Below are 26971 nucleotides of genomic sequence, written 5' to 3' on the forward strand. Positions count from 1 at the left end.
GTTTGATGTTACAGAAAGCAAGGTGCAAAATTACATTTTTTGTCCACAGGCCAAATGGCTACAGAACCAGCCACTCAATAGATTATCATTGGGGTTTTTTTTGGCTGCTGAGTGAACCAAATCTGGCACCTTTTGGGCTGAAGCATGCTGGGGCTGCTGATTGTGTGTCCTGACAATAAAAAAGTAAATTGTGATAATCAGCCTCAAAATTCAGCTTTTAAAAAAACCAACTGATGTGGAAGAACTAGTTGAAAAAACAAAACAGAAGATAAACTGTTTTGGAAAAATACTGAAACACACAACAAATTCATTTATAAAATACCATAAAAAGTTGCTGAAATGTTGCCAGACAGAAACTTAATCTGCAACTATTTAACATAATTAACACATAATATTCAACATAACTAAATAATCTTTTAAGTAATTTCTAGTTTCATCTTCCAGATTTGCTATTTTATCTTTTCTGATACTAAACCGAATATCTTGGACTTCTGGTCGGACAAAACAAGCAATCTGAAGACGTCACTCTGGGTTTTGCTTTTTCATTATTTTTGACATTTTTTGGACCAAGCGCTTGAGATAATAAATGTCAAGTTAATCAAGAAACTAATCGTTGTTGCAGACCTGCTTGCTGACTTGCAGAAAGCAGATTAAAAATGGCAGTAAAATGTTTTAACATTTTAAAGCTTTAGTTTTAAAAGATATGAACATAATTTTATAGTATCGCAGCCTCTCAAAGATTTCAAGTTCATTCTACAAAAACTTTGGGTATTCGTTTACGGTTTTAAAAGAAGAAATGCTTGAAAAAGTGATGTATGAATGCTAATGTAGGTGAAGAACACCCAAAAGAATCGCTCGTCCGCTCTCCAACTGTCGAAAACAAGCTAGTGTTGTGCAATACAAACTGTAAGGAAACCTCACCCATGACTCTGGCGTGAACTTTGACTTTGACACAAGTGTCCTTGTTGGTTTCGCTCAGCAGTTGCACCTCCTCACACAGAACTCCTTCCTGCTGCGCCATGTATTCACACGTTACCTTCAGACCTCCTGGAAAACAGAGAGAAACACAAAGAGGAGGAGAGATTGGGTTTCCTCTTTTTTTGCCAAGTGTTAACCACACACACACACACACACACACACATACACATACACATACACATACACATACACATACACATACACATACACATACACACACACACACACACACACACACACACACACACACACACAAATATGGACACACACCTGCCCCTGCTAACATCAGCTGAGACACACACACAGGCCAGAGGGAGAGGGTGCTGCTTCAGTTACAGGCATGTATCGGGCGCGACTCCCAGAAACATTAGCATCACCTTTGACCCTTTTCGACAGGTTTAGTGGTGAGGAGGGAACCATTTAAGACTTGCACACATTCAAATTCATAGTTACACCTCTTTTTTAAAGTGATTTTCAGCCCACACAGGTGCCAGATGTTCGAGGTTTACCACCTACGACAGACAGCGTGACAACTGACAGGAATTCAAGACAAATACAGGAAAAGTATTTGAAAGTCGGCTTTTGTGTTTATGGTTTCTCGGAGATGGATTGCTGAGCTGACTCTGTCTGAACTCTCCGATTCTGGCTGTAATCCTCAGCCATCTGGTACTCCGCGCGCAGCCTGCAACAATGCTGCTGAGAATTACTCGAAAAAATATTTCACTCAGAGCAGCCGGCTTGCGAAACCAGACACATACTTAACTTTCTTTTTTATTTTTTTATTTTTTTAGGATGTTAAACCAAGAATCAACATTTCACTGTATGTGGTTTGGGAAATAAATAACTTTCTTGGACTGGCATACACCTAATATTGGGAAAAATAATTTAAAGGGGCTTAAAGGTCCAGTGTGTGAGATTTACTGGTAAAATAGCTGAGGTTGCAGATTGTTGAATACCCCTCCCCTCCCCTTTCCAAGCATGTAGTGGAACCTATGATGGCTGACAAACTCACGAAAAACTCAAAAGGTCTTCTCTAGAGCCAGTGTTTGGTTTGTCCATTCTGGGCTACTGTAGAAACATGGTGGTACACACGAACTCTGAACGACAACTCACATTAGCTCAACTTTCAATGTGTCTTGTCCTCTGCTTTAGCTTGTTGAACGAGCCACCAAACAAACATTCAACAGGGAGAAGGGCACTGCTAACATCATCGCAACACTGATAAAATATTACTTCAGTCAGTGGCAAATTTGAGCAGAAACTGAACCAAAACCTCTACGAAAGACGGAAACGATCAAAATACACCTGTTTTGGGTTGAGAATGAATCATATACAAAATATTTAATCGAAAGCAGGCTTCTTAATAATTTCAAAATCATATTTATTTATTCGTGCACAGTTTTTCTAATTCTCTCATGACATTGATCTTACCTTCTGCGGGTGTGATATCAGTAATCCGGAGGTGTGGACTGGGTACCGGCGCCGGACAAGCATCCTTCAGAGATGGGACTTCAGGCAAGGTGAACGTGATTTCGTAGCGGTGCTGCGCCTTCAGAAAGCCAACCTAAGTGAGAGGCAGAGATATTTAGAGGATTGTTAAGCAGAGAGTCAAGCAAAAACTTGGCTATTAGGAGGAAATACAAAGGCTGTCTTTCTCTCTCCTATAAACTAATCCGACTATACCACATGGGGGTGAAGGCTGGATCAAGAAGAGAGTAATATAGAGAGAGGGATTTATAGAAGGGCCTCACATTGCATAATGGAAGTCCATTACAGCCCAATAAATAAAGGATTAATTTTATAAATAATGTGGATAAGTAATTCTTATTAACGCAACACTATTGGGATAAGTTTTCCTTGAGGTAACGCTCTAATTGAAATCATTAGTTATTGCTCTGGTGACTTTAATCCTCTCAACTCAGCCAAAATGAAGAGGTAAGAGGCAGTTTTTGTCCTGACTCAAAATAAAATTGAGAATTTTTGCTCCAAAATCTCCCAATTTCTGAACAGATTTGTCAGTAATTCAAGATCTTATTCATGGCTCCAGCTTCGACATAAGTGTGGAGGCTGAAGTGGAGACTATCCAGACACAGACCCTCAAGTAGAAGGATGCAGGAAGAAATTTAAAGTTCACAAAGTGCTAAATCACATTGAAATAAGATGTCTAGGATGGATTTCCTGTGTGGCAGCAGTGAAAAAAGCTGATATCTGCTGTGTCTCCTTATGATTTAATAAACATCTAACCATTCTCTCTTTTTATTCTTCACTATTTTTCACAATCATGTTTGTTCATGCTGCTTCTACAGTTTGTCATTATCAACTGTCTTGTACTGTCTGATGCTGTGTGACAATTTTCTAACTAGTTTCTAATTAACTGACTAATTAACTAACTATTAAGTGTAAAACTGACAAACTGGCTGACATTTACAGCAAGCATTTATATACAGTAGCTATATAATTACATTTAAATAACCATACAGGTGTAAATTGTGAATAAATACACAGATAAAAAGTCTAATTTAAATGGGATTTCTGTCCCCCTTTGCTTTAATTAATCATGTATCAAGCACAAGTGTGAAATCTTTGTTCTCCTCAGCTTCTCAAATGTGAGTAATTTGCCACTTTTCTGTGTTCTGTGTCACTGAATATTGAATTTCTTTGTGTTTTTGGGCTGCTGGTCACACAAAACATGTGAACTTGTTTTTTTTCTCAGACTGAATGACAAACTGATAAATTGTAAAAAATGATTAACACATAACTTTTTCTATGAAGTTGTTTGGCCTATAAAATGTCAGAAAATGATGAAAAATCACAAAGCCTGTTATGCAACCTCAAATGTTTGGTTTTGCCGCGACTGATGAAACGAAAAGATATTAAATTTGCAATCACAGAGGACTAAAGAAACCAGAAAATAATAACATTCACGAAGCTGGAGTATTTTACCACTTTTTTATTTAAAAATGACTCAAAATGATTATTCGATTATCAGAATAGTTGGTTTTTAGGTCCACTAACTTCCAGCCATCCATCAGATTCTGTGTGAATTTTAATACTGAAATAAAATAAAGAAGAAGCTGGTTGCACATTGTTGCAAACTGATGCAACCAAACAAACCCTCTCTCTCTCATCATCTGCTGCCACTGTTGCTTAGACCACAATTCACCCTTTTTCATTTCATTTTATCCATTTGCAAAAAGTAAAAAGAATATATAAGAAAGCCAAGACAGCCGAGGTGTATCTGCGAGGTAGAGAGAGACGAGTTGTGGAGAGGTAGTAACCTTATATTTACCAAAGAGAAAAATTCATGAGGGAGTCGTCACAGAGAGGAGTGAGGAAAGCCAGAGGAGACGGGATAAAAAGAGAGTGAGAGAGATGAGCCTAAAGCCCCTGCAGCTAGAGTAGCAAACGGCAGCATCAGCCCCAAACGACCCCTGGTTAAAGCAACGAGCAAAGCCGAGGCAGCAAACAGCATTAAGGGCAGAGAGGGAACACTGAAAGAGACAAACAATCACTCTGTGACTCTAGACCCACACACGTCCAGGAGACTCTGAACCATCTCTAATACACTGATTTAGTTTGAATTTCATGCTGCAAATGTGGACAGAGAGAGAGTTCAAGTAGTGAAACGCCTCAATGATGGAGACTCAAAGTAATAACCAAAATTAAATATATTAGTTTGCAATTTAAAGTACTTGGTTTAGTCTAATAAGTGAATGCACAATGGCTGTAACATGTAATTCAAGATGTACAATGTGTAACATGGGAGTTAGACACAAACAACTCAGCATCCATCCAACATATTTCACTCAGGGCAGCCTGCAGCAAAACCAGACACATGCTTAACTTTGAATGTTGTTTGGGAACATACATCTAATAACATGCCAGTGTTGCTAACATCATCGTAATGTAGACAAAAGATTAGTTCAGTGGTAAATTAGAGCAGAAACTGAAGCAAAATCTCTCCCAAAAGAGGGAAAATATCTTGTCATCTTGTCATTTGCAGTTTTGGCTACAAAATGATGATGACTAATTAATTAAACAGACTAATCATTTCAGCTCTAATATGAATCAACTCAGTTTAGCTTATTAAGTAACAAAGCTATCCTCTTTAATTAGTGTAAACATAACTCAGTTCATTCACCAATCAAATACTGTTGTATGTAAACACTCCAGTCTGCTTTCTGTCACTGCCAGAGAAGCCAATCAATCAATGCACATTAAAAATGATGTGTATTAAAATAAAGGAGCAAGGCTGGCAGTGGTTAAAAAAAGTCCCTTATCTTGTTTTGTGTAAATTACATGTTTCCTGAAGGCAACAACTCATCCTTGCGTTCATTAACCCTTAATCTATTTACTCTACCTAATATGATTATTGTTAGTGGTCATGTAAACCTACTGAAGGTCCCTGGAACAGCATTTGCTCTTATATAGCAGCGGTCATATCATAAAGTCATGACTTGTTCTCTGCTTTATGTTTCATAAGAGAGAGAGTAGTTAACAAAACATTACATTTGCAGTCTTGAGTCACACAAATAATGTGGATTTAATAAAATGTAGGTACTCATTTCCATCCTCAGCTTCACCATTGTCAATTTAAAAAAAATCATACTCAAAAAATGTAAATTCAATTATGCGTTGTCCTCACCCAATATAAGTATGCTTGTTTTATGGACTGAAAACTAGTATTCATACAGCTGTTGCAAGCATGCCGCTTCCATCCCACACACTCCCACCTCTTCTTCGGTCTGCCTGTGAGGATCGCCAGTTCCCCCGGCCGTTTCCATGGCAACAAGGCCCCCCTGAGCTCCACAGCGAGCCGTGACGCAGGGCTGACAGTACTATGAACCCACTCTAAAGCGCGCTTAGAGAGCTTTTAGGAACACGGACGCAGTCGCACAAATGAGCAGCTCTGTTGCTGTGAAGGTCACAGCCAAGTTTGTGGACCGTGTGCATGTGCGAACATAGCTTTTAAGCAATGAACACACAAATTGATTTGGCCGTGAATTTAAAGCCAACTACAGTTAAAAAAAAACCTTAAACTTACTTGAGTAAAAAAATAGGTTAAAAAAACAACTAAAGTGAGAAATTTAGTCTTTTTTTAGAGACAAAAACTGCTTAGGTCATTCTGTAATATTGATATAAAAGAATGTAGATCAAACTATACCTGCAGGTAGGAAATCATTTAAAAGGTCTTTCAGAAAGTGTGAGCTACTTGAGATACACTTGATCTTCTGTCACAGCAATTTGAACTCAAAAGGAATTCAGGACTTGTTAGATAAATCATGATGTGCTTGGTCTTCTCCCAAATATTTGAATGAGTGCTGCTGACTTGCTTGCACCTTAAGAGCCATTATTAATGTGTGGACACTGTTTTTATTCGGATATCCTGATTCAATGTCCACAGAGTCCACAATTCTTAAATATAACAGGACAGAGGTCCAAAGTTTAGGAGGCACAACTTCACAACCTTTAGTTTTAAGCCTCGTTCAACAACTAGAAAACCCTGATCAGAAGACCTTAGAGACCTGCTGGTGATGTAGTGCTGCAGTAGATCTCTAATGTAGGCAGGAGCCTGACCAGGCAGAGCTCTAAAGGTCATCACAAGAACTTTGAATTGGATTCTGAATTTGACGGTGAGCCAGTGATGAGCTGCCAGAATTTGTGTCACATGAGACCTTTTGGAGGGCCCGGTCAAGCGTTTAACAGCAGCATTTTGGACCACTTGTAAATGATCTAGGGTTGTTCGAATTATTAAAATTATTTTGAGGGGAGGCCTGAATATCTGCATCAAATTTAATGTCAATCCATTAAATTGTAGTAAAGACATTTCACTCCAAACTACAAATGTCAACCTCATGGTGGCTCTACACGAAAAGCCAGACTTCACAAATCTTCAAGTATAACTGAAGTATAATCAGTCAAGCATTGTATCCACTGTATTTCTCTCTATATTTTTACTGCTAATAGGTGAATGATGCGAGAAAGAACTGCTTCTATGATCAGGTAGATTTAAAGAACGGTGAAAAAACAGCTAGCACTCAGAGATAAATGAACTCTGTTTTAACTGTGCAGATAGAAGTAACACGTTTCATCGGTGTATCCCTTCGTTAGTTTCATGATCATTAGTGGTTTATAGTCGCCGATTTTCAAAGTTAACACACTAGTGTGAGTTTTTCCACAGGCTCTTACATGGAAGTTTTAGTCTTATATGTGCCATTGTTTGCCTCATGAGTTGAGCACCTCCAGGGTTTAAGAGCTGACAGCAGAGAACAGATGAAAAGTCTGATAACATTGTCCTTTGCCTTTACAGCCGACAGAGGAGATTAAGAGTGATGAGAAAAGACTTTAATCTTCTCCTGGAGGTTTCCAAGATAATGCCTATCATTGCTCGTAGAAACTGAGGGGAATGGCACACTGGATCAAAGAGTAACCTTACAATATTATATCCACTCTTAGATAATAGGGCACCGAGGGAAGTCAAGCACCTAATTACAACCAATTACAGATACAGTGGGTGGGAAGGTGTTGACTTTTCCAAAGGACACTGGACTAATTATATATATATGTTTCAAAAATCATCACCTTGTCTGACGGATGTTTTAATGAACCTGTTTAAACATTTAGTATTGTGGCCTTGTTTGACATGTTATAAACAAGGTTTTGTGTTGATAAGGTGAGAAAAGCCATTGTGATTCACACTTCCTCTGGTTACTCCAATAGTAACAACAGAACCAGGGTTTGATTTAGATTGATTAACATTAGACTGATTCATTTAAAGATTAAATGATTCAGGGTATTGTGCCTGTACAGTATGGACTTTGTTTTTTGCGTTGGCAGACATCCTTTAATCAGTTGATCTATCATATGATCTAATTACACCAGATGGAGCCTGAATAATGCCTGTGGGCTCGGGATTATGTGCTAGATATACACATCTAAAAACTACTAAACATCATTTTTAGCCACGCTACCAGCTTTGCTCTAAGGATGGTAATGTCAGTCTGTTGGTCGTCCACTTTTGTTTCAAGCTTAAATATCTCAATTTTTTTATTGGATGGAATAAGAAGAACATTTATACAGATACTTATTCATGGTTCCTTATGATTGAGTCTGTAATCCCCAAACTTTTCCTCTAGCACCACCAGTAGGTTGACATTTATGATATTCAGACATGACTTTTACATTGTAATGACATTTGGTACAGATGCCCAGACATTTGTGTCTTAATGACTGCGGTGACACCTTGACTCTGACAACAGGTCAAAGTTTTCATGTAGCATGAAATATCTCAACATTAGCACAACATTTTGTACAGACGTTCATGGTTCCCAGACGATGTATCCAACTGACTTTGGTGGTCCCCTTAATTTTCATTAAGTATCAAAATTAGGTTCACATTTGTGGTTTTCAGTGAAATGCTTCAACAACTATTGGCTCAACAGCTATGAAATTGGTACAGACATTCATGTCTCCCCCAGGATGAAGTGTAAAATGAATTGCAAATGAAAGAGGTGATCCATTTACTTTTTCTCTGGTGCTATCATCAGCTCAACATTTCTAGTCATCCACTACTTTGGATTTTGTTTTTTGACTAAATACCTGCAAAACTAATGACATACCCATTCATCTCAACTGACTCTGGTTGACCAAAGAAAGCCTGGGATGATGCCTGAGCTTGGGGGAAAAAAGGGCTGAGATCACAATCTTATAAAAGAGTGCCTCCAAACATTTTCAATGTTTCAGTGCAGCCCCCTTCAAACTAAATAGATTACTGCCAGATCGTAATGCGATTGCAACATCTGATACATTTATGGAAGCAGAGCAAACATTTCTGGTTTATAATTGAGTGACATGCAATCACAACAATCAGATTAACCAAGAGAATGTTTACACTGTCATGCAATCAAAGTATAATGCATGCCATTGTGTCTTATTTGCTGCTGTCAATCATTTCCCTCCTGTCCTACAACTACAGCAGCAGTTCTTTGGCTCTATTGTTACAGTTGTGCAGCTCATCCAGTGTCATGACTGGAGCTGTAGAATAGGGACCTTAACCTTAATCATATTATTAGTCTTCACCACATAAAATGTTCTCAGAGCAGAAAATTATTTTCAAGGCTGGGTAATAATGTTTTAAGATAAAGTGGTATTTTGACACACCAAAAACAACAAAAGAGCACTGAGTTTTCAATGTCAGGAATCTGAAACGAACAAAATGATTTAAAGTAGTGAATTAAATTAGGGGAAACCTTATCCTCATGTTTTTTCTGGATAATTATTAAGAAAAAACATGAGGATAAGTTTGCATACTACAGCTGCCACGTGTCAAGCTAGTGCCAAGTTAAACAAACCTTGACCATGAAGTTGCCATCCTCCTCTGGAGTCACCATGACAACAGAGTCATGCAGCTTTTCGTCAAAGTGAACATGCGATGAGGCGCTGGCAGCAGGAGGTTTCTCTGAGAAGCGCACACCTCCCGCCTTCGCACAACCTGAGAAAGAGAAAAGAGGGATTGAGCCTCTGAGGGTCGGACATGAACACAAACAATCACACTGGATACCCATTAAAGGAAGAAAAAGACACGATAAGCAGCTACAGCCAACTCATCTTTAATGACGTAATTGGAGTGTACAGCAGAGCACTTTATGGAGGCAATAACTCAAACCGGCTGTTAGTCTGAATGCTCGGGGAGCTGTAAACACTTTAAAAACTAAGGCAGGCACTTACTATATTTATACACACATACAGTGAAGCATAAACATTACATAGTCAAATCAGTACTTTAATTATCTGGACAACGTTGGAGGGACTAAAGGATAAGAAAAGGGAGGGATAGAAAAAGAGATGAAAAGGAAAAAGTAAGAAGCAAGTATGAGATGGTGAAGCTGAGGTAAAAGTTAAAGGAGAGAAAATGAGTCAAAAGCTGAAGAGGGGAACATGATAAAGCTGTTGACAAACTTCCACTCTCTCCGGTCACTCCATCCCTGAGGCTAATAAGTGAAAATACAAAGCCCAGCACAAACTAATAACAGTGATATGACAATTCCATAATCCCTGCATGGAAATACACCGTAAGCTCGGCCTCCCCTGATGTCTGAGGTCAATATTACCTGGAGAACGACAGCTTTGTAGCACACTGCTCTTCGGCACAGGGCTGGAAGAGATATAAAATGATTGACCATATGGCCCAAAATGCTGAACACCCCATCCCAAAGCCAGGGGCATTAAAATGATGCTACAGCAGCCTCCACTGTCCCGCAAAGACAAGATTATGTAACCTGGCACAGAGCATTAATGAGGTCAGACAAGGAGTGTCCACATACTTTTGGTCCTGTCCGTTTGTTTCCAGTTTTGGAAATGTAATTATGAGCTGGCATCATTCACACAAAACAAAACTGTATCACTATTTGAAAAATCTGACATATGATTGGACTGTATCAACATATTTTAATACCAATGTTACATTTCCTCATCGTTCATAACTGCTTAACAATTGTTAGCCATTCAATTTTGACAGGAATCCACCCGGCTGCTCACTATTACAATCATAACACTTAAACAGGGTCTTTTAAACTATTCATTAAGAAAATACTACGTGCCATCAAACCTTCCCATTCTTTTCAGTGGTATCACATTATGTAGTCCAGCATGGGACCTCTGTGTCAAAACAAAAGGGTTAAAGCAGTTTAGGCTTACAAGTATAACATATTATTTCCCTTAAGGGTTTTTGTGCTCTCCTATGACACTGACCTCTCCAAATAAACCTCCTCCTCCAAAAATAATAATTCTCTCTGTGACAATAAACAATTTTTTTCTGAATTTCTTCTCAAAGAGCTTTGGGTCCGATTATAGACCAATACTTTCCCAGAACCTCAAAAGAGCGTAGGACATGTACAGAAGCTAAACAACAAGAGATATTTAAACAATATTTTAAGTGTTTATTAAATATTCTATTAATAGGAGAATGCCCTTTACTTGAAGAGACACAGGGGCTCATCCATCACTTGAATTCAAACACCATTTCCCATAAAGACCCTTTAGAAAATGTCCGTTACAGTGTGTGTTCATGTGCACGCTTTAACATTAGCATATCCAACACTGCCCCGTCTCTGTGCACACACTCACTCAGCCCTATGTTGCTTGTGAACTCACTCCAATTATTCCTGATTTATTCAAAAAACTTCAAAGATGCTCCGACCACCATGTCTGAGCTTTGTTTTGAGGCCAATATTTCAGACTGCCAACTCTATAAAGTAGCGTGAAAACAGGATGAGATGTGTGTATCTAGAACATAACAGTGTTTCTGAGTATCTAATCACCTTCTAAATTTAAAGCTGCACTATTTAACTTTGGAACTAGTTTTTTTGGCGCTGCTTCTGTGGCTTGTGTATATTTATATCCAGACTCCCAGGATGTCATTGCCAACACACAAAACATTTTCTCTCCACCACACTGAACAAGTATATGGATTCATCATTACTCATTTAATAAGATAGATAATTAATTAATACTAGCTGCAAAATGTAAACTTTAAAGCTGCAGTGCATGACGTTCGTCTCCCCCCTTCTGGCAGTGAGAAGTATTACAAAGACACTGTTGATGCGTGCTTACGCCATAGACTTCACTGTAGCCTGCTCCGTCACTACTGTTGCAGCATGAAATGACTTGTTTCACTATCAGAATTTGATCTATTCAGTCTGATAACATTTGGAAAGTCTAGAAGAGTTTCACAATTCAATTACTTTATCCCCTTCAAGTTAGCACAGACCTAACTGGAACTTAGCCAGCTCAAGGGGTGGAGGTCTGCATTCATGCATTCATCTGGCCAGCATGCGAAAGCCAAACCCGATACCAGGTTAAAAACTGTTATATTGTGAAATACGGAGAGATTTAGTCAGCGGCGATAGACTTCTTCAGAACTGTGTGGACTGGTTTGGTGAGAGCTTTAATGTAACAGAAGTTCCACAATGCAGGTTTAAATTTTCACTTTTTACTCATCTTTAAGCTGAATGTTGATCAGACAAAATGTTTATTATTTTCTGACTTTTTATAGAAATGCCTAATAGAAAATGAGTAATCGAGTAACGCTTATGCCTCACAAAGGACATTTTTGGCTTTTTAGTTTTATTTTCTAGACAATTCAGTTCATGCATCAATCAGTTTTTTTTATTTTATTTCAACCAAATCACTTATAATAGGTCTTTAATACACTGTATAGAATTAAGTGTTACACCAACATGATGTATTTAGCTCTATGGGAGAATACAATGCAGTGTTCCTCAGTCCTGCTCCTCCTGTATTATGAAACACAGCAGACCAGTGGAAAATTTGGGTGTATCCTAAATTACCTGGATGTGTTGGTATGGGTGTCAGAGTGTGGTATGTGTGTGTGTGTGTGTGTGTGTGTGTGTGTGTGTGTGTGTGTGTGTGTGTGTGTGTGTGTGTGTGTGTGTGTGTGTGTGTGTATTGAAAAATAAATGTGTGTGTGTGTGTGTGAGTGAGTGTGTACATAAATGTGTGTATGTGCAGATACAAATGGAGTATTTGTATTGTCTTGCAGGTCTGCATTCATATCATTATGTCTCAATCTCACTCATACACACATGCATTGTGGTTAATATTGAAGAGACATTTCTATTGTTTATTATTGCAACGTATGCAATTGAATTCATATGCTGACTTACATCCTTTCAGTACATGAAACCCAGGCCATTACTGTCCCACTTGGGTCCAGTTCCATTAAACTTTTATATCGACTTATATTAGAGATTAGAAATCCTTGCTATCAGCAATCTGGGTCACAATAATGAGTTCAGGAGTTACATCATGTTCCATATGTGCAGGATCACTGCGTTGAAATGGAAAGTAGACATGACGGATGGGGGTGTTTTACTGAAACGCTGTTTGAGGTCTAAAGCTTTAAGATAATGAGGAGTACTTTGCTATATTAATTATATCCCATACTGGGAGTTCTGATTCAAAGAGTTGACTTTAGAATAGACTTTATGAACATTATTCCTGTGATCCTTGACAGCAAACTCTCCCAAGTCTCCCCCCGACCAAAATATCCATTATTTGAAGAAAGAAATAGACATATACACCCTCCTCCTTGCAAATATGATGGTAAGAAATCCTGAAAAATGAAAGAAAATGTTACATTTACTGCACATTACAATATTGTAAATTGTATATCTTTGAGTTATTGACTGTTGGCTGGCCTAATTTGAAGATATCACTCAGCCATTCTGGATATTTTCATTATTTTCGGTCATCTTGGAAATAATTAATTGACCAATCAAAGAAATAGAAATAGATTGTACAATATATAATAACAAAAAATAACCATTCGTTGCAGATTTAAAATATAAAAATACTAGATGACATGATCATTTCAGCAGCAATTATACATTTAAATGGTAACTATACTGAAAAGTCTTTACTGCAGCTTATAGTGTTTTGCCTGCCAGAGTTTGGCACTATGAGAGTTAAATATATGTGAAACTCTGCTCTTATCACAAAAGTAACACTGTTGGTCTCATTTCTGCACTTCACAAACATCAGATTGAAAAGCAGGAAAGCACACAATTTTGACTGACCCTTTAATTCGGAACACTTGATGCTTTCCAGTGACTCTGCTTGTTTGTTGTAGTTTACAAGAAGCCATTCAAAAGTCAGTGACAGAGATATCTTGTGTGGCATCCATGTGTCCTGAATGTCTGGTTAACTGATCAGATCCAACAACTCTCCAGGACTACAACGCTGCCACTATGTGCAGCACACAGAGCCCACTTTTCTGGTTTTGCTTTGAAGACAGTATCAAGACAGCAGCTATACCAAAAACTAAAACACTCACTGCAATAAAAGAAAATGTAAGCATGAATTTGACATCATATTCAAATGTAAATGTTCAGTAAGAATGTAATGATGTGTGTATACTCTCCTCATGACTTCAGACTTAAGCTTTAAACTCATTGTCCCATAGGACCTGTTATTTTAAATCACTGCTATAAGAAGCTTTTGCATGAAGCCTAGAAGTTCATACAGGGCTCCGTGGCAGCGTAATTACATTCACTTGGCATACACTAAGCTTAATAATGGCTGGATGTCATACTTTACAGTGAATGGCAGTCTATCAACTTGAATTAAAAGGTTGCATTATAGCCTTCGGCATTTGGAACACATATAGAGAAAAGGGGTTTTAATTTGTAATGAATTTCCCAACTCGTGACTCAATTTTCTCTCCAAAATCAGAAATATTCCATTCAAGAATTCTGACAAGTATTAAGGCCAGCTCCTCTGTGGCATGAATGTAAAACTGTGCTGTTTCCTTGAAGGAAAAATGTGTCTTGGATACTCTGACAGATGGCAGAGACATGTGTATTTGTGTGGCGAGCTTAGCAATCAAACATGCTTCAAAACAAACTGAAGAGCCACCCACAGTCGACCTTGTGCACTGCCAGCCATTATGTTGGTGGGTGTAGCCAGTATGCGTACAAATGCTAATTCTCCTTCAGGATATTTTCACACAATGAAGCATATGTTGTTTTCAGAAATAAACTAAAATGCAATATGTCTGTATTGCACTGTACTGCACTGTTCTTTCACTGCAATTAATTTTAATCTATTCTTAACACAACTTTACTATTACAACTAACCATAATTAATTTTCCCTTTCTTAATTTCCAAATGTATTCCAACTACGTTTTCCTGTTGTAAATTCCTGCTTCAGTTTCGAGTCTCATGGATAATGTGATACCACAGGTTTATATGTCGCGGTCTCCAGTTTTAATTATTTCAAATGATGAGAAATGATTTATTTTCCTTCAGTTTGACTTTTCTAACTACTACAATATCCATGAGCTTCAGCCACCATTGCAACGGAGAGCGTTTCAGAGCTGTGGTGAATTCATAAGGCATGGTGTAGCTGGAAACAAAACAGGGTACTCAAAGCCACTTTACATAAGTTAAAATGATCTCATGGCACTATACTGTAGTTGCCAGATTTATTACAAATTACCCCAGAATCCCACAGCAATTAATTTACAACGCAGACTCAGTTATCAGGGTTTTAAAATGTGTAATCCTTAGCTTAAACTTGTCTTTGGTGGTATTTTGAATTTTGAACTTAAAAAAAAAGTCATAATTTCATCTTTACTTCAGTTTTTGTGCACAGGTTTGTACCTTTGAATTTTTATTAAAGGACCTGATACTTTATATACTGACATAGCTGCTCATTTTTTTGTACTGGTGATCAAACTGTGACTTTCCTGCCCATCCAAGCCTTGGAAGTTTGTCATCCATCATAAGGTTTTTTATTGCACTGTAGCTTTGCTTGACCTGTCCTGCCCTGCTGGGTCAACTTAATTATTAACCTGCCTCAAGAAAGGAGCAATAAATATTACTGCTTAAAGTTAAAAAGCACAACACAAGCTAGAACATTTATCACTTCACGGTGTTAATGCACTACTGCAAAATGTCTGTGTGATCGACCATTTCGCACATGAAAATGCTTCCAATTCCTGTGAGTGTTCACCTCCACTGTCACCATTCATTTCCGAAGCAGTGAGCTGCTATCTTGTTTTCAAAACATATCTGTCCCTGGCATATTTTCATACTTCCTCATGTACTATTCATCTTTTAGTCTTACTTTTACAGCTCTGACTTTTATGTTTTCACTTTTTATTTAAGTGATGAATTTGCACAGATACAAACACCATCAAAGCAGCAGAAGAGTTTGGGCCAAGCCTCTGTGTCAGGCTCATTATCACAATACTGAGATCTGTGGCCTTTTAGATGGGTCAGATAATCCCAGACAAAGCGAGAACAGGGACACACACACTTACCCTCTCGGTAGACCAATAAACACACAGATGCATGTGCACACACAAATTAACATGCGCATGCATGCCCTACTGAACTAGCTTATTTCAGATTAATCTCCATCTACTTCTGTCTCTCCACTAATCTGTCGGTATATGTGCTTCTACTCAGCTGAATATTACAGTTTTCTGTCAGCCTAAGCGTTTCTCTTTCTGAACTTGGTTTCATTTACTCCAAATATCACCTAAATCAACATATTTATATCCAAAAACAAGCAACAATTGAAGGCTGGACCACTTTTCAGAGAGTATTAAATGTTCATCCACCAAAAGTAATGACAAGCATCTTGTAGAAGCAGTCTGACAAACACATTCTTGTTGTCCTTTTTGTCTAAATGCCTAGTCCCCAAGAACAAAGCCTTAAAAAGCTACACAATACTTTTTATTGTGTGTGTAAATAACTTTCATTCTCCCCAAGGTTGCAAAAAAAACCTACTGCCTGCGCAAAAGGCAACAAACACATTTCCCGTGACATTTCAGTCCACCCCAGTTGCATGAAAATACATTCTGTAAAATGCCGTCAACAGGAACTCAACACAGAGGATCCCTTTGCACTGCCCTTCAATTTATGACCTTATCAAAGAGAAAAAAGACCTGCAGAAGGGTCCTTGAAGACGACAAGTACCAATATTCCACCGGAGGAAAAGATGAGGCGTATTTATGGTAGTAACGACAACGTGATGAGTCAATTATGGCTCTTTACCAGGTCTCATTTTCCAATGAATTCTTTTTATTCAACCCTTCCTGCTTTTGAGGAAATAAACGTGCCTGCCTCAACAAAATAAGCTGACACAAAGCTGCTGATATTGACTCACAAGTTTAACCGCACCTTTTTTCCACAATGCAAGAAACCCAACCGAAGAGAGAGAAAAAAAATCGATGGTGAATTTAAATTAAATTGATCATCCTTCCTGGAATCCCTCCAGGATGTTTCACGGGTGAAAAGGTTAATTTGAGGTTTTCAGTCACAGTAAATTATATTGAGGAATCTGTCATCCTGTTTTTCCCCCCTTTTATTAGCCTGTACTGCAAATGCCAATAACTTCTAGGAAACTTTGAATGCAAGAAAATAATTAACTCACCTTCATCAGATTATAGCAATGTTTTACTAACCTTGGTCGTGAGGCACCCCCGGCCCTGCATACTTTTAGATGTTTCCCTCTTTCAACAAAACTGATTCAAATGATAAACTCGTCATCAACCTCTGCAGAAGCCTGATAACAACCTATTCATTTTCCAATCAGGTGTGCCGGAGCGGGGAAACATCTAACACATGCAGGGCAGGGGTTCCCCAGGACCAAGATTGAAAAACACTGGATTAGAGGATAGAGCTTCAAACAATTATGATCACTGAGTAAAAGAGCTTATATGTATTATATGTATTTCTGATAATCCATCTGGTGCACTACAATGCATCTTTGAACTACTCTGTGATTACAAATCAAATGACAAGGAAATAATTAAATGAAGTAGACACAAAATAAGGCCTATGGGAGATCTGGATTTAGCAACAGTTGATTGATTTCCCAACTAGGACCAAATTGGGCTGTTCAGGACTTTCTCAGTACCTCCCTAACTTCCCCCCAAAATACATTTATGCAATTAATTTTCAAGCCTGATTGCACAAGATTGATTTCTTTACTAATACTTCAAAAGCAACCACACAACACTAGATCCCGAGACACTTAAAACATAATACTGGGTTAGTCTGGACTGCCTGCGTCTTGTATATTAACTAGTGCTTAAAATGTAGTATTTAAAGTATAATATTTAAAATGGTTTCTACCTCTTCCCAAAGCTGTAAGATCATAAATGGACTAGAAAAAGGAAAGGTACCTTTAAATATGAAAGGTTAGTGAACATCACAGTAATTAAAACAGGTGGAGAATACTTAAAAATAAGAAACTCACTCTTCTTAGCAGCGGCCATGTCACAGGAATCGGTCCAGTACAGACACACTTGGACACACACACTGTCACAGCCTTGTCATTTCAGCAGACTGACCCGAAAACGACCCTGGAAAACAAGTTAGGATAGAGGAGACCATGAGATGCATTTTTCAATAGGCCCAGAGCGAGATGGAGGAGGATAAACAGACAACAATAAGCAATGATTAAATCACACAGACAGAAGAGCACTGGAAGATAAGGAGAAAAGCAAGGGTTGTATATGAGGAAAAAATAAAATCAGGAAATAATGGCTGGCCATGGTAAGCTTCCTGGGGTGTTTTTCTTTCTAAATCCATGACCGCAGGTTCGCCTGTATTACAGCTGAGAGCACAGCTGTGCTGCACTAGTCACGCCAGGAGTACCAGAGACTCCCGACAGAGACTTCAATTAAAGGAAAACAACAAAACAGTCTAAGAGGATTAGCGACAGAGTGAAGCTGATGCTCCTGGGCTTCGCACAGATGGAGAACGTTCATCACATCTTTGGAAGGTGCTTAATATAAATATGGAAAAATAGACACCAAACAGCATATTGGTACACGTTTTAGTGCATAATGACAATATAATGACAGCACATAAGTGCAGGGGATAGCAATAATACTCAAGAGAGCAACCATCTCTTCAGGCATTACTGTTGTTATACACATACTGATATGATCAGTTTCACAAGTTTCTCCAAAGCTGTAACTTTACATGATGATAAAAACCAGGTGAAAACTTTATAGGACCACAAAGAACTTGTTTAATTATACTTGAAACCCCCCCTAATGTTATTATTAGTACTAAAGCATGCCTACTGGTGCTTTATACAAATCTGCTTCAATCAGGGAGCTTGGATAACATTACCATCCCTAAATCAGCCATGTAAGTTTGAATTTTGGTTGCCAACATTTTTTTAAACTGTGTGCAATTGAATAGCTACTATAAAATCTTGCCTTTTGCTGCATTTTCACTGCTTCTACATGTATTTGTTTTGTTAGAAATAGTAGAATGTACACTACATCCTTTTCCTAATGAGATATACTGTATACTTTATCAAGATACTGACTTTGTATTCAAGAGAGGAATAAGAGGATTTTCTTTTCCTTCTTTGACATCAATCACAGTTTTCTCTAAAAACAAGAAAACTAGTGGGTAGATGTTTTTGCACTAACAGTGCTGGCTGCTGCCTGGTAACTGAACATACAGTCCTCTGCACTGTTGAGACTTTTGAGAGTTGTTTGTAACACAGAACAAAAGTAACAAACTAGAACAAGACTGAAGAAACATTCACAATGCCATGCCAATGCCCGATCGCAGCACAGATCATTTTACTGAGGAGACTGACATCTGCACCCATGTTAGATAGAAAGCTTTTATCCTTTTAATTAAGAGTCTCGCTCCAATCTAGACCAGAAATCAGATGCTGCTGGTCTAAAAACAGCCCTGGACAGTCTTCTTTTCAAAAATGCCATCTGTGCCCGATCCAACCTCTCTCTCTCAGAATTCTGCAGCTCCATTGAGTGTGCAGTATTTCCATTTAATTGTTCCTTTTGCACATTTTCTGATGGGAACCATTCACATCTGTGACCTCAAGAATCACATGTGGTTTGCACTTCCTTCTTATGGGTTTAACCAAGGCTGGGAATGAAGCGAGGATCGTTGCTTTCACTTTCTGCAACAGGAGAGGGAAGTGTGTTGCATCATGGAATAAAAAACTTACAATGTCACATCCACTGAGAATAGTGTGGAACCAGAGGATGATCCACTTTTAACAGTGAGGAACATTAGTTCTGCCTAAATGGGTCGCTATGATTAGAAAACTACTGATGGGATACAAATGTTCACACCTCCAGCAGTGAGAGTTTCTGGGTGACAAAGTATCTCTTATTACATGGGGAATAAAAAAAACTTAATGAGTATAGTTTTCCACATGAATGATTATTATGACATCAAATATGTTAATAATAATATTAATTAGCAGTATGCAGCTTGCTTAAAGGATAATTCTGGAACTAAAAAGGGGTTCCAACAGGGCCCAAGCAGTTAGTCGAGCAGACAGGTTATAAAGAATCCTTCATGTTAGTCAAATGTTTTAGTAAAAACAATAAAAAACTGTAAAAGTATGATCATAACCGTCTGTTCTGTGAAATTAGGGATCATTACAGATATCTAAGGGCCATTTGTGTTCATTTTTGCCAGCACACTAAAGACTTTAGACAGTCTGGCTAAAGCAGTTCTTGGCTTGTTTACAACCACTCTGATCATCTTGTGTTTCTTTCCCAGTCGCACTTTTTTCGCTGTAGCGTTGTCGCCATGTTCACAGACCTCAGCAATTACTTTGGTGAGCTCAGATTTATCATAATCCAAGGAAATGACCCAAATTGTAATATACCAGAATAATCTTTTAAATCCATTATTTCCTCCATGTTTTTTGCCCTCTGCAGCAGTGAGGTGCTGTCAAGGGCAAAGATGACCGAGCCGTTGAAAACTGCATGGTGGAGTTCTGATGTTCATTTCAATCAGTCTTACTAAAACTTGGAAAATGTAATATAAGTGTTACGTGGGCTTATGCTGTTGAATTTGATCTGTGAACATACAAGCATGTCACCTCTGATACTTCTGTTTTATAAAGGATGCATTGGCAATGTCAACCATAACAGGTGTGACCCAAAAAAACTAAGTTGATGGTTTGTGTGGTTAGAGATACTCTACCACAAACATATATATAAATACTTTGTTGATTACCAGTACTAAATATAATTGGTAACAGCTTTACTAACTGTGTACTTCACATACTTGTTACTTTTACAGTTACCTTCAAAGAATGTGAGCACTGGATTTCATTTACATGCATCACCACCTTGTTTAAATCCTGAAGCCCAGTCAGGCTTTGTCACTGACAGATCTCCCTCGGCTTTGTGTCACAGTTGATAATTAAAATTGCAGATGCCATAGTGAAGCGCAACAGGTACTCGTCTCCCGCTTTGATTTCATGGATGTTATTTTGGGTCAGTGATTTGTTGTCCTTCATCTGAATAAAAAGGCACCCGTTAAGAGTGACTTAAGTATCTGAAAGGTAGCATAACATTCATATCTAGTAAAATTACCTCAAGACACCATCAACCTGTAGACTAACTTGAACATATCTATTTATTTCTGCTCTACAGCATGCAATGCCATGTTCATAACCTAATATATAAACTATGTCATTAGTCTATTTACAAAGCTTAACCCATAGCTTATATTGCCTCACCACTTACTGCAGAGTATAGCAGATGTGGGCCACCTCGGCTGAAACATTAATACAATTTTATGAGGTAAAAAACATGACAGGAAATGCTATTATTTAGGCTGTGAAGTTCTAACTAAATTGGTCACAACAGGAAAAGGTGTATTGGGTCTGAGTGCAGCTAGGAGAAACCCTGCACCTTTCATATGTATAGCTATAATGTGAGGTATTATGTTGACAATAGTGTAATCAGCTTTGTTTACACCGCTGTAATGTAATGTTATCTTGTGCATACCCATCTTATCCAGCTCTATATACACTGAGTACACCACACACACACACAGAGAGAGAGGGAGAGAGAGAGAGAGAGAGAGAGAGAGAGAGAGAGAGAGAGAGAGAGAGAGAGAGAGAGAGAGAGAGAGAGAGAGAGATATGCCTGTTTTCTAGGCACACCTAGACAGGCTTTAGGTGTGTGTGAATACAGTGAATACAGTCTAATACAACAGATCTTCTACAAATCCTAATTTCATTAAAGGTTAATGGTATGTTTTGCTGAAACAGTTTTAGACAGGTGCTGCTTCAAAATGTATGGTCAGTTTAGAGGCTGAATTTGACGGCATTATCCTAAGAGGTTTGTCTCATATATTTTCCATCCTACTTGCATCAACTACGATAGACTAAACCTTATCAGTCGTTTGATCTATAACATGTCAGAAAATGGTGAAAAAAGGACGAACACCCCAAATTTCCCCAAAGCCCAACATGCAACCTCAAATGTCTAGTTTTGTTCTGAAAAACAGTACATAGTAAAAACATATTCAATTTGCTGTCATGAAACACTAAAGAAACCAGAACATTTGACAAGCTTTTTTTTTTTTTGAAATGACTTAAAACGAACCAATCATCGAAATAGCTGCAGACTAATCAATTAATCAACTGGTTGCTTCACCTCTACAGTGTAACGCTAGTCTTTATAAATAGCATTAGTTGAAACATCAACAGCAAATATTAATGCCTATAATTAGACGATTGACTTTCAGTAACATGGTCAAAACTGGAACTCTCTAAAGGGCATGTAAATGAAAACAGTGACTATTCAAAATGGTATATGAAATAAATGACACAGCACAAAAACAATACATAACACTATAAATGAGACACAAATTACATACAAATAAACAGCAAAAGTGACTTAGGTAAGGGTTACCTACACGTCCATAGTACATGCAAGAGCAAGCGTGTTATCCCACATGTTTAAGTAGATTTCCTGACAGGTGTTTGTTATTTCCCTCCCCAAAAAAGTTGCAGCATTAACACAAAACTATCCAACATGCATGTGTTCTCTGTTCTTTTCATTGTCTGTTAAAGCTTACCTCGTTTGATGTACGATGATTAAAAGTCGCACATCTGAGTGAAGAGATAGAGCTGTGAGTCTGTCTGTAGAAATGTTGATAGTACAGACTACAGAGAGTCGTTGCAGCTCAAAATACAAACCAGCTCAACCTCCACTCCCCTTTTTTTCTTTCTCTCTTGGCTGCACTTTCTCTATCGGACCATTTCCGCATTTTGGTCACATGTTTCGCTCTCTATCGCTGCTCCTCTCGTGCTTATAGCAAATCGCTCCTGGACATCATTGTGGTGATTTGGCGCCATCTAGTGGCAATTTTCCGCGAATGAGTCGGCAAGTAGAGTGGATTATGGTAATGTGGGAGACTTTGCAATTCTGACTTGTTCACCACTTTTACATATGAATCCAACACATTATATCAACACCTAATATCACTATGAAATCCTGAGATGTTTCCTTGTTAAATCAGAAGACCGTTTTTAGATATTGTACTCAAAAGTAACATGGCACTTATATTAATGTTCCTTGTGTCAAATGGTTTCAGAATTGGTAGATTTTGTTATCTGGGACACATTTTTTGTTTATAAATACTTTGATTTATACAAAGCAGCCTTATTTGGTCATTTAATTTTGTTGGCCTACATGTTTTTTGCTTTCTGCATCCGATAGGTTAAAAAAACAAGTAGCCTGTATGTTCACAAGTGTAATGTTAAACAATATAACTTACACAGTTTGCATATACTAGTTAGCTTTAGAATAATTGAATAGAAAAATAAATAATTGCACTGGAGCCTTGTTGTCCCACATTAATCAATGCCTCACATTACCCTAATCTACCCTAACACATTTTTTTTCCACGTGTAGTTAGTGTTATGTCATAAAACGTATAGAAAATGTCTATTAAACCCTTCAGACTTTTCTTTAATGACCTGGTCGATATCTACTTAATTAAAATGTATTTCCTACGATAACACTATACAAATCAAATAAAACTTGTTTATTGGGTAAAATACGAACGCAAATGTCAATAATATTCTTTTCACTTACTAGAAATTTTACCCTTTTTCATGTTCATTTGTTCGTGTTTTTCAAGTGTAAATTTCGAAGAAGGTACAAACCCTAGACTCTTTTAAAGATAAGCTCAAAAATATATCGTTTCAGGAAAGCTTTTTCATCTATTTCTTTTCTTTATTTTCTTTATGTTGTGTGTTGTAGCCTATGACTTAAAAGCTGTAGCACTACGCATCACTACGAAGGAAATGTGGATTGCAAATTAAATGTATTGTTATGACAATTAAACCAAAATTCAGTAATGTACGAGCTGTTTATCAGAGCCTGTCTTGTCATAGATAATTAACAACTATTAGGTAATGATATAAAAAACATTTTTTGAAGGAATGTCTGACACTGCAGAGTAGACTTCGTTTATAAACCCCGCTTTCAGTGAGTTAAACATCAGCCCGGCTAGCTCAGTCGGTAGAGCATGAGACTCTTAATCTCAGGGTCGTGGGTTCGAGCCCCACGTTGGGCGCTACACTTTTTGAAAGAACAGCTTCAGGTTTTCTTGTCCTCCAGGACTCCCTCATGTGGTGGTTATGGATACTATGGAAAGATCAAAATTATATATTATTAGTATGTTTTCTAAATAACAGTTTAAATATTTGGTCATGGAGTGAAAAGGTAATCTATGTAAGGTAATCAATAGTTAACCATAGAGTTATTACTATTCATAGCATTCAGGTTTTAGGCATTCAGTCATTTTTAAAAATCATAATGACCAAAATATATAAAAATTACCACAAGACACTGTCAATTGCCAACATATCAAATTAAATTTATCTTGTCAAGTAAACAATGATACATGGTTTGAACTGTGGCCCTTTGTGGCCCTTTGCTCCTCTAATAAATATATGCTGTAGATTAAATATACGACATACTAATGTTGTAATTGAAGTACAGATGGTAAAAATTACTTTTCAAAATAACTTCAAGCACTTGCAATATTAAGAAATATTTAGTTGGAAAAACTGTCTATACATTATTATGAAAAGAAAAGAAAACAAAATAAAACAAGTCGTCCCTGGGTGGGCTTGAACCACCAACCTTTCGGTTAACAGCCGAACGCGCTAACCAATTGCGCCACAGAGACTACATATCGTCACCGGCGTAGGTAGGAAATATAAAGAGTTGCTCGATTTCACAATCACCGTTTTTTCAGTGGTTTCAATATGTCTGTCTCCAAAATTATATCGAAACAATGCTTAAACTGTCTTCTTTGAATTTCACAACATATTTACAAAAAGGAAGTCTTTGTTAATTCCACAGAGTATTGACAATGGCCTGCTCATACTTTAACACACACTACAGAAATATAGAAAACATAATTCTAGTATGGTACATCATGACATACAAATTTACAGTTAAGTTTAGCTGGAATTAATATGAAGCAGGAGCACATTCAGCCACAGACTCATCCAACCATGTGCCTCAAAGCACTTGAAGGGTTCTTTCATACCATCAACCATCATGACTGTACTACACCACAGCTCGCAGTGCCTCCCACTCCCACTTTAAAAAGACTGATGATGTCTTTACTATGTTAATCCCAAAACCACTGTACTTTACTATGTAAATCCCAGGAACATTTAACACATGTCTATAACCTCCAGAACTTCTGCATTGAACATTTATATATTGCAGATTTACTTACACAGAGATTGTTTATTTTATTTAGTATTTTATTATTATTATTTATTTAATCAATTTGATTTATTTGATCACTTTCATCCTTACGCTGCTACTATTTTTTCCCACTATACTGCTTGTGTCAATTTGAATTTTCTTATCTTATCTTATGTTATCTAGAAAGGTGCCATGTGCGGGTACATACTGATAAGCAGACTTGGTATCAGAGCAACTTTGGTCAGAGATCGAGGATCAATTTTGATCTTGTTCATGCATTTTAGGTTTATTTTTAAGGGTTTAGTTTGTGTACCTTACTTTACAAGTGTTGCCGCAGTAGCCCGGCTAGCTCAGTCGGTAGAGCATGAGACTCTTAATCTCAGGGTCGTGGGTTCGAGCCCCACGTTGGGCGCTATAATTTTTAACATCGCAATTCAGTGTTTTTTTGTTTTTTTTTTGGTTGACCATGCTGATTTATAGGGTTTTTGTTTTGCTACCTGGTGTGGCAATACTGGTAATTAAACCATGAAATAGCACGGTCATAGGGTTAGTTAATCCACGGTGGGAGGGACTAAAACACAAGGAGAAGTCGCAAGTGAGGGAAACGTGGATGCAATTCAAGGGGCTTGTGATGCACCATATACAGTCTATGGATGCACCCATTCAGATGGTCGCCTCCATGTGATAAATGTCACTGAGAGGAGGGCAAACTGGATAGTAGAAACTCCTAAGTGGCAAAGCGATTGTGTTTATGCTGTGGTTCTGGCGCTTTTCCACTATACAGTTACAGCACGACTCGGCTCGCCTTGGTACGGTTCCAGGACAGACCTTTTCCATTACAAAAAAGTACCTACTCAACTCAGTCAGGATAAGAGTCAGCACCCCTGAGGATACGGTTTGTTGAGGTCTTGTTCACCTGTGAGTGTAAAATGGAGTGCAAGGTCAATTGTGGAGCGATGTGGTATCAGCAGTGCATGTTTTGTACTGAACTGTTACGATGAAGGCTGTTAATCAAAGCTCAAGATCAAGAAGAATCCAATCTACAGCTCTTTCTTTGAACGGACAAGAAATATGGTCTGTGATTTAACCAAAGATGATCGCCCAACGTGGGGCTCGAACCCACGACCCTGAGATTAAGAGTCTCATGCTCTACCGACTGAGCTAGCCGGGCTATGAAGGTGCCCCTCCCCCACAGCAGAATATATAATTGAGCAACCATGCATGACTCCATCTTGTTTCTAAGCCCATCCCCCACTGCACACATACAAAGAATTTGAAAGGTACTAGGATGCCAGATCTTGTCTCTGTGGCGCAATTGGTTAGCGCGTTCGGCTGTTAACCGAAAGGTTGGTGGTTCAAGCCCACCCAGGGACGATACTATTTTCTCCTCGTGAAGCCCCGTGTATCTTACTTAGATTGTGTACTTGTAAAATGCGTCTATTTGACTGTTTTACTGATATCCAAAGGAAAACCAGGCTTGCTTTGTGGTGCTACCTACGAGACATAACAGCCCATGTTAATGTAAATGATATATCTGAAAGAACATACTAGTAGGGTTTAGAGGAGGAACAGTTCAAACTACAGGCACAGCAGATTCTCCTGTTCTCTTCCTAACCTCTTCCCCCCATCATTCAATCGGCGAGTGCCAAAAAATGTCAGCTGTCGATTAATAGCCAAAAAATAAAAAATAAAACATGTCGTCCCTGGGTGGGCTCGAACCACCAACCTTTCGGTTAACAGCCGAACGCGCTAACCGATTGCGCCACAGAGACCACATCGCACACATTGGCCATTGTAGGTCTTATAACATTAGTGTTTGGTGTGATTATTATATCTGTATTAGATTGTTAATCAGCTAAATGAGATTACCACACTGGTTTAGTGTGATTTATGGTTTTGCATACAGTCTTCCATTTGTATTTCTC

General features: G+C 38.1%; 1 protein-coding gene and 6 non-coding genes across 7 annotated transcripts in view; 3 read left to right on the plus strand and 4 right to left on the minus strand.

Annotated features, from left to right (window-relative positions):
- Nucleotides 1–22514, minus strand: part of LOC134006011 (adipose secreted signaling protein) — a 28062-nt gene extending 5548 nt beyond the window's left edge. Inside the window, exons 1-5 of the mRNA XM_062445062.1 lie at nucleotides 22390–22514; nucleotides 17768–17873; nucleotides 9330–9469; nucleotides 2410–2542; nucleotides 922–1047 (exon numbers count right to left, since the gene is read on the minus strand). Coding sequence (XP_062301046.1) covers nucleotides 922–1047; nucleotides 2410–2542; nucleotides 9330–9469; nucleotides 17768–17786 — 418 coding nt within the window. The 5' untranslated portion in view covers nucleotides 17787–17873; nucleotides 22390–22514. The remainder of the gene's footprint in view (nucleotides 1–921; nucleotides 1048–2409; nucleotides 2543–9329; nucleotides 9470–17767; nucleotides 17874–22389) is intronic.
- Nucleotides 22515–23822: 1308 nt separating this feature from the next.
- Nucleotides 23823–23895, plus strand: trnak-cuu (transfer RNA lysine (anticodon CUU)). Its single transcript has one exon. It is a non-coding gene; the product is annotated as a tRNA-Lys (tRNA).
- Nucleotides 23896–24439: 544 nt separating this feature from the next.
- trnan-guu (transfer RNA asparagine (anticodon GUU)) lies at nucleotides 24440–24513 on the minus strand. Its single transcript has one exon. It is a non-coding gene; the product is annotated as a tRNA-Asn (tRNA).
- Nucleotides 24514–25385: 872 nt separating this feature from the next.
- trnak-cuu (transfer RNA lysine (anticodon CUU)) lies at nucleotides 25386–25458 on the plus strand. Its single transcript has one exon. It is a non-coding gene; the product is annotated as a tRNA-Lys (tRNA).
- A 686-nt stretch (nucleotides 25459–26144) lies between these two features.
- On the minus strand, nucleotides 26145–26217 carry trnak-cuu (transfer RNA lysine (anticodon CUU)). The gene has a single exon. It is a non-coding gene; the product is annotated as a tRNA-Lys (tRNA).
- A 129-nt stretch (nucleotides 26218–26346) lies between these two features.
- trnan-guu (transfer RNA asparagine (anticodon GUU)) lies at nucleotides 26347–26420 on the plus strand. Its single transcript has one exon. It is a non-coding gene; the product is annotated as a tRNA-Asn (tRNA).
- A 324-nt stretch (nucleotides 26421–26744) lies between these two features.
- Nucleotides 26745–26818, minus strand: trnan-guu (transfer RNA asparagine (anticodon GUU)). Its single transcript has one exon. It is a non-coding gene; the product is annotated as a tRNA-Asn (tRNA).
- Nucleotides 26819–26971: the final 153 nt, after the last annotated feature.

Source organism: Scomber scombrus, chromosome 23, assembly GCF_963691925.1.
Source record: "Scomber scombrus chromosome 23, fScoSco1.1, whole genome shotgun sequence".
In the NCBI taxonomy this organism is placed as follows: domain Eukaryota; kingdom Metazoa; phylum Chordata; class Actinopteri; order Scombriformes; family Scombridae; genus Scomber; species Scomber scombrus.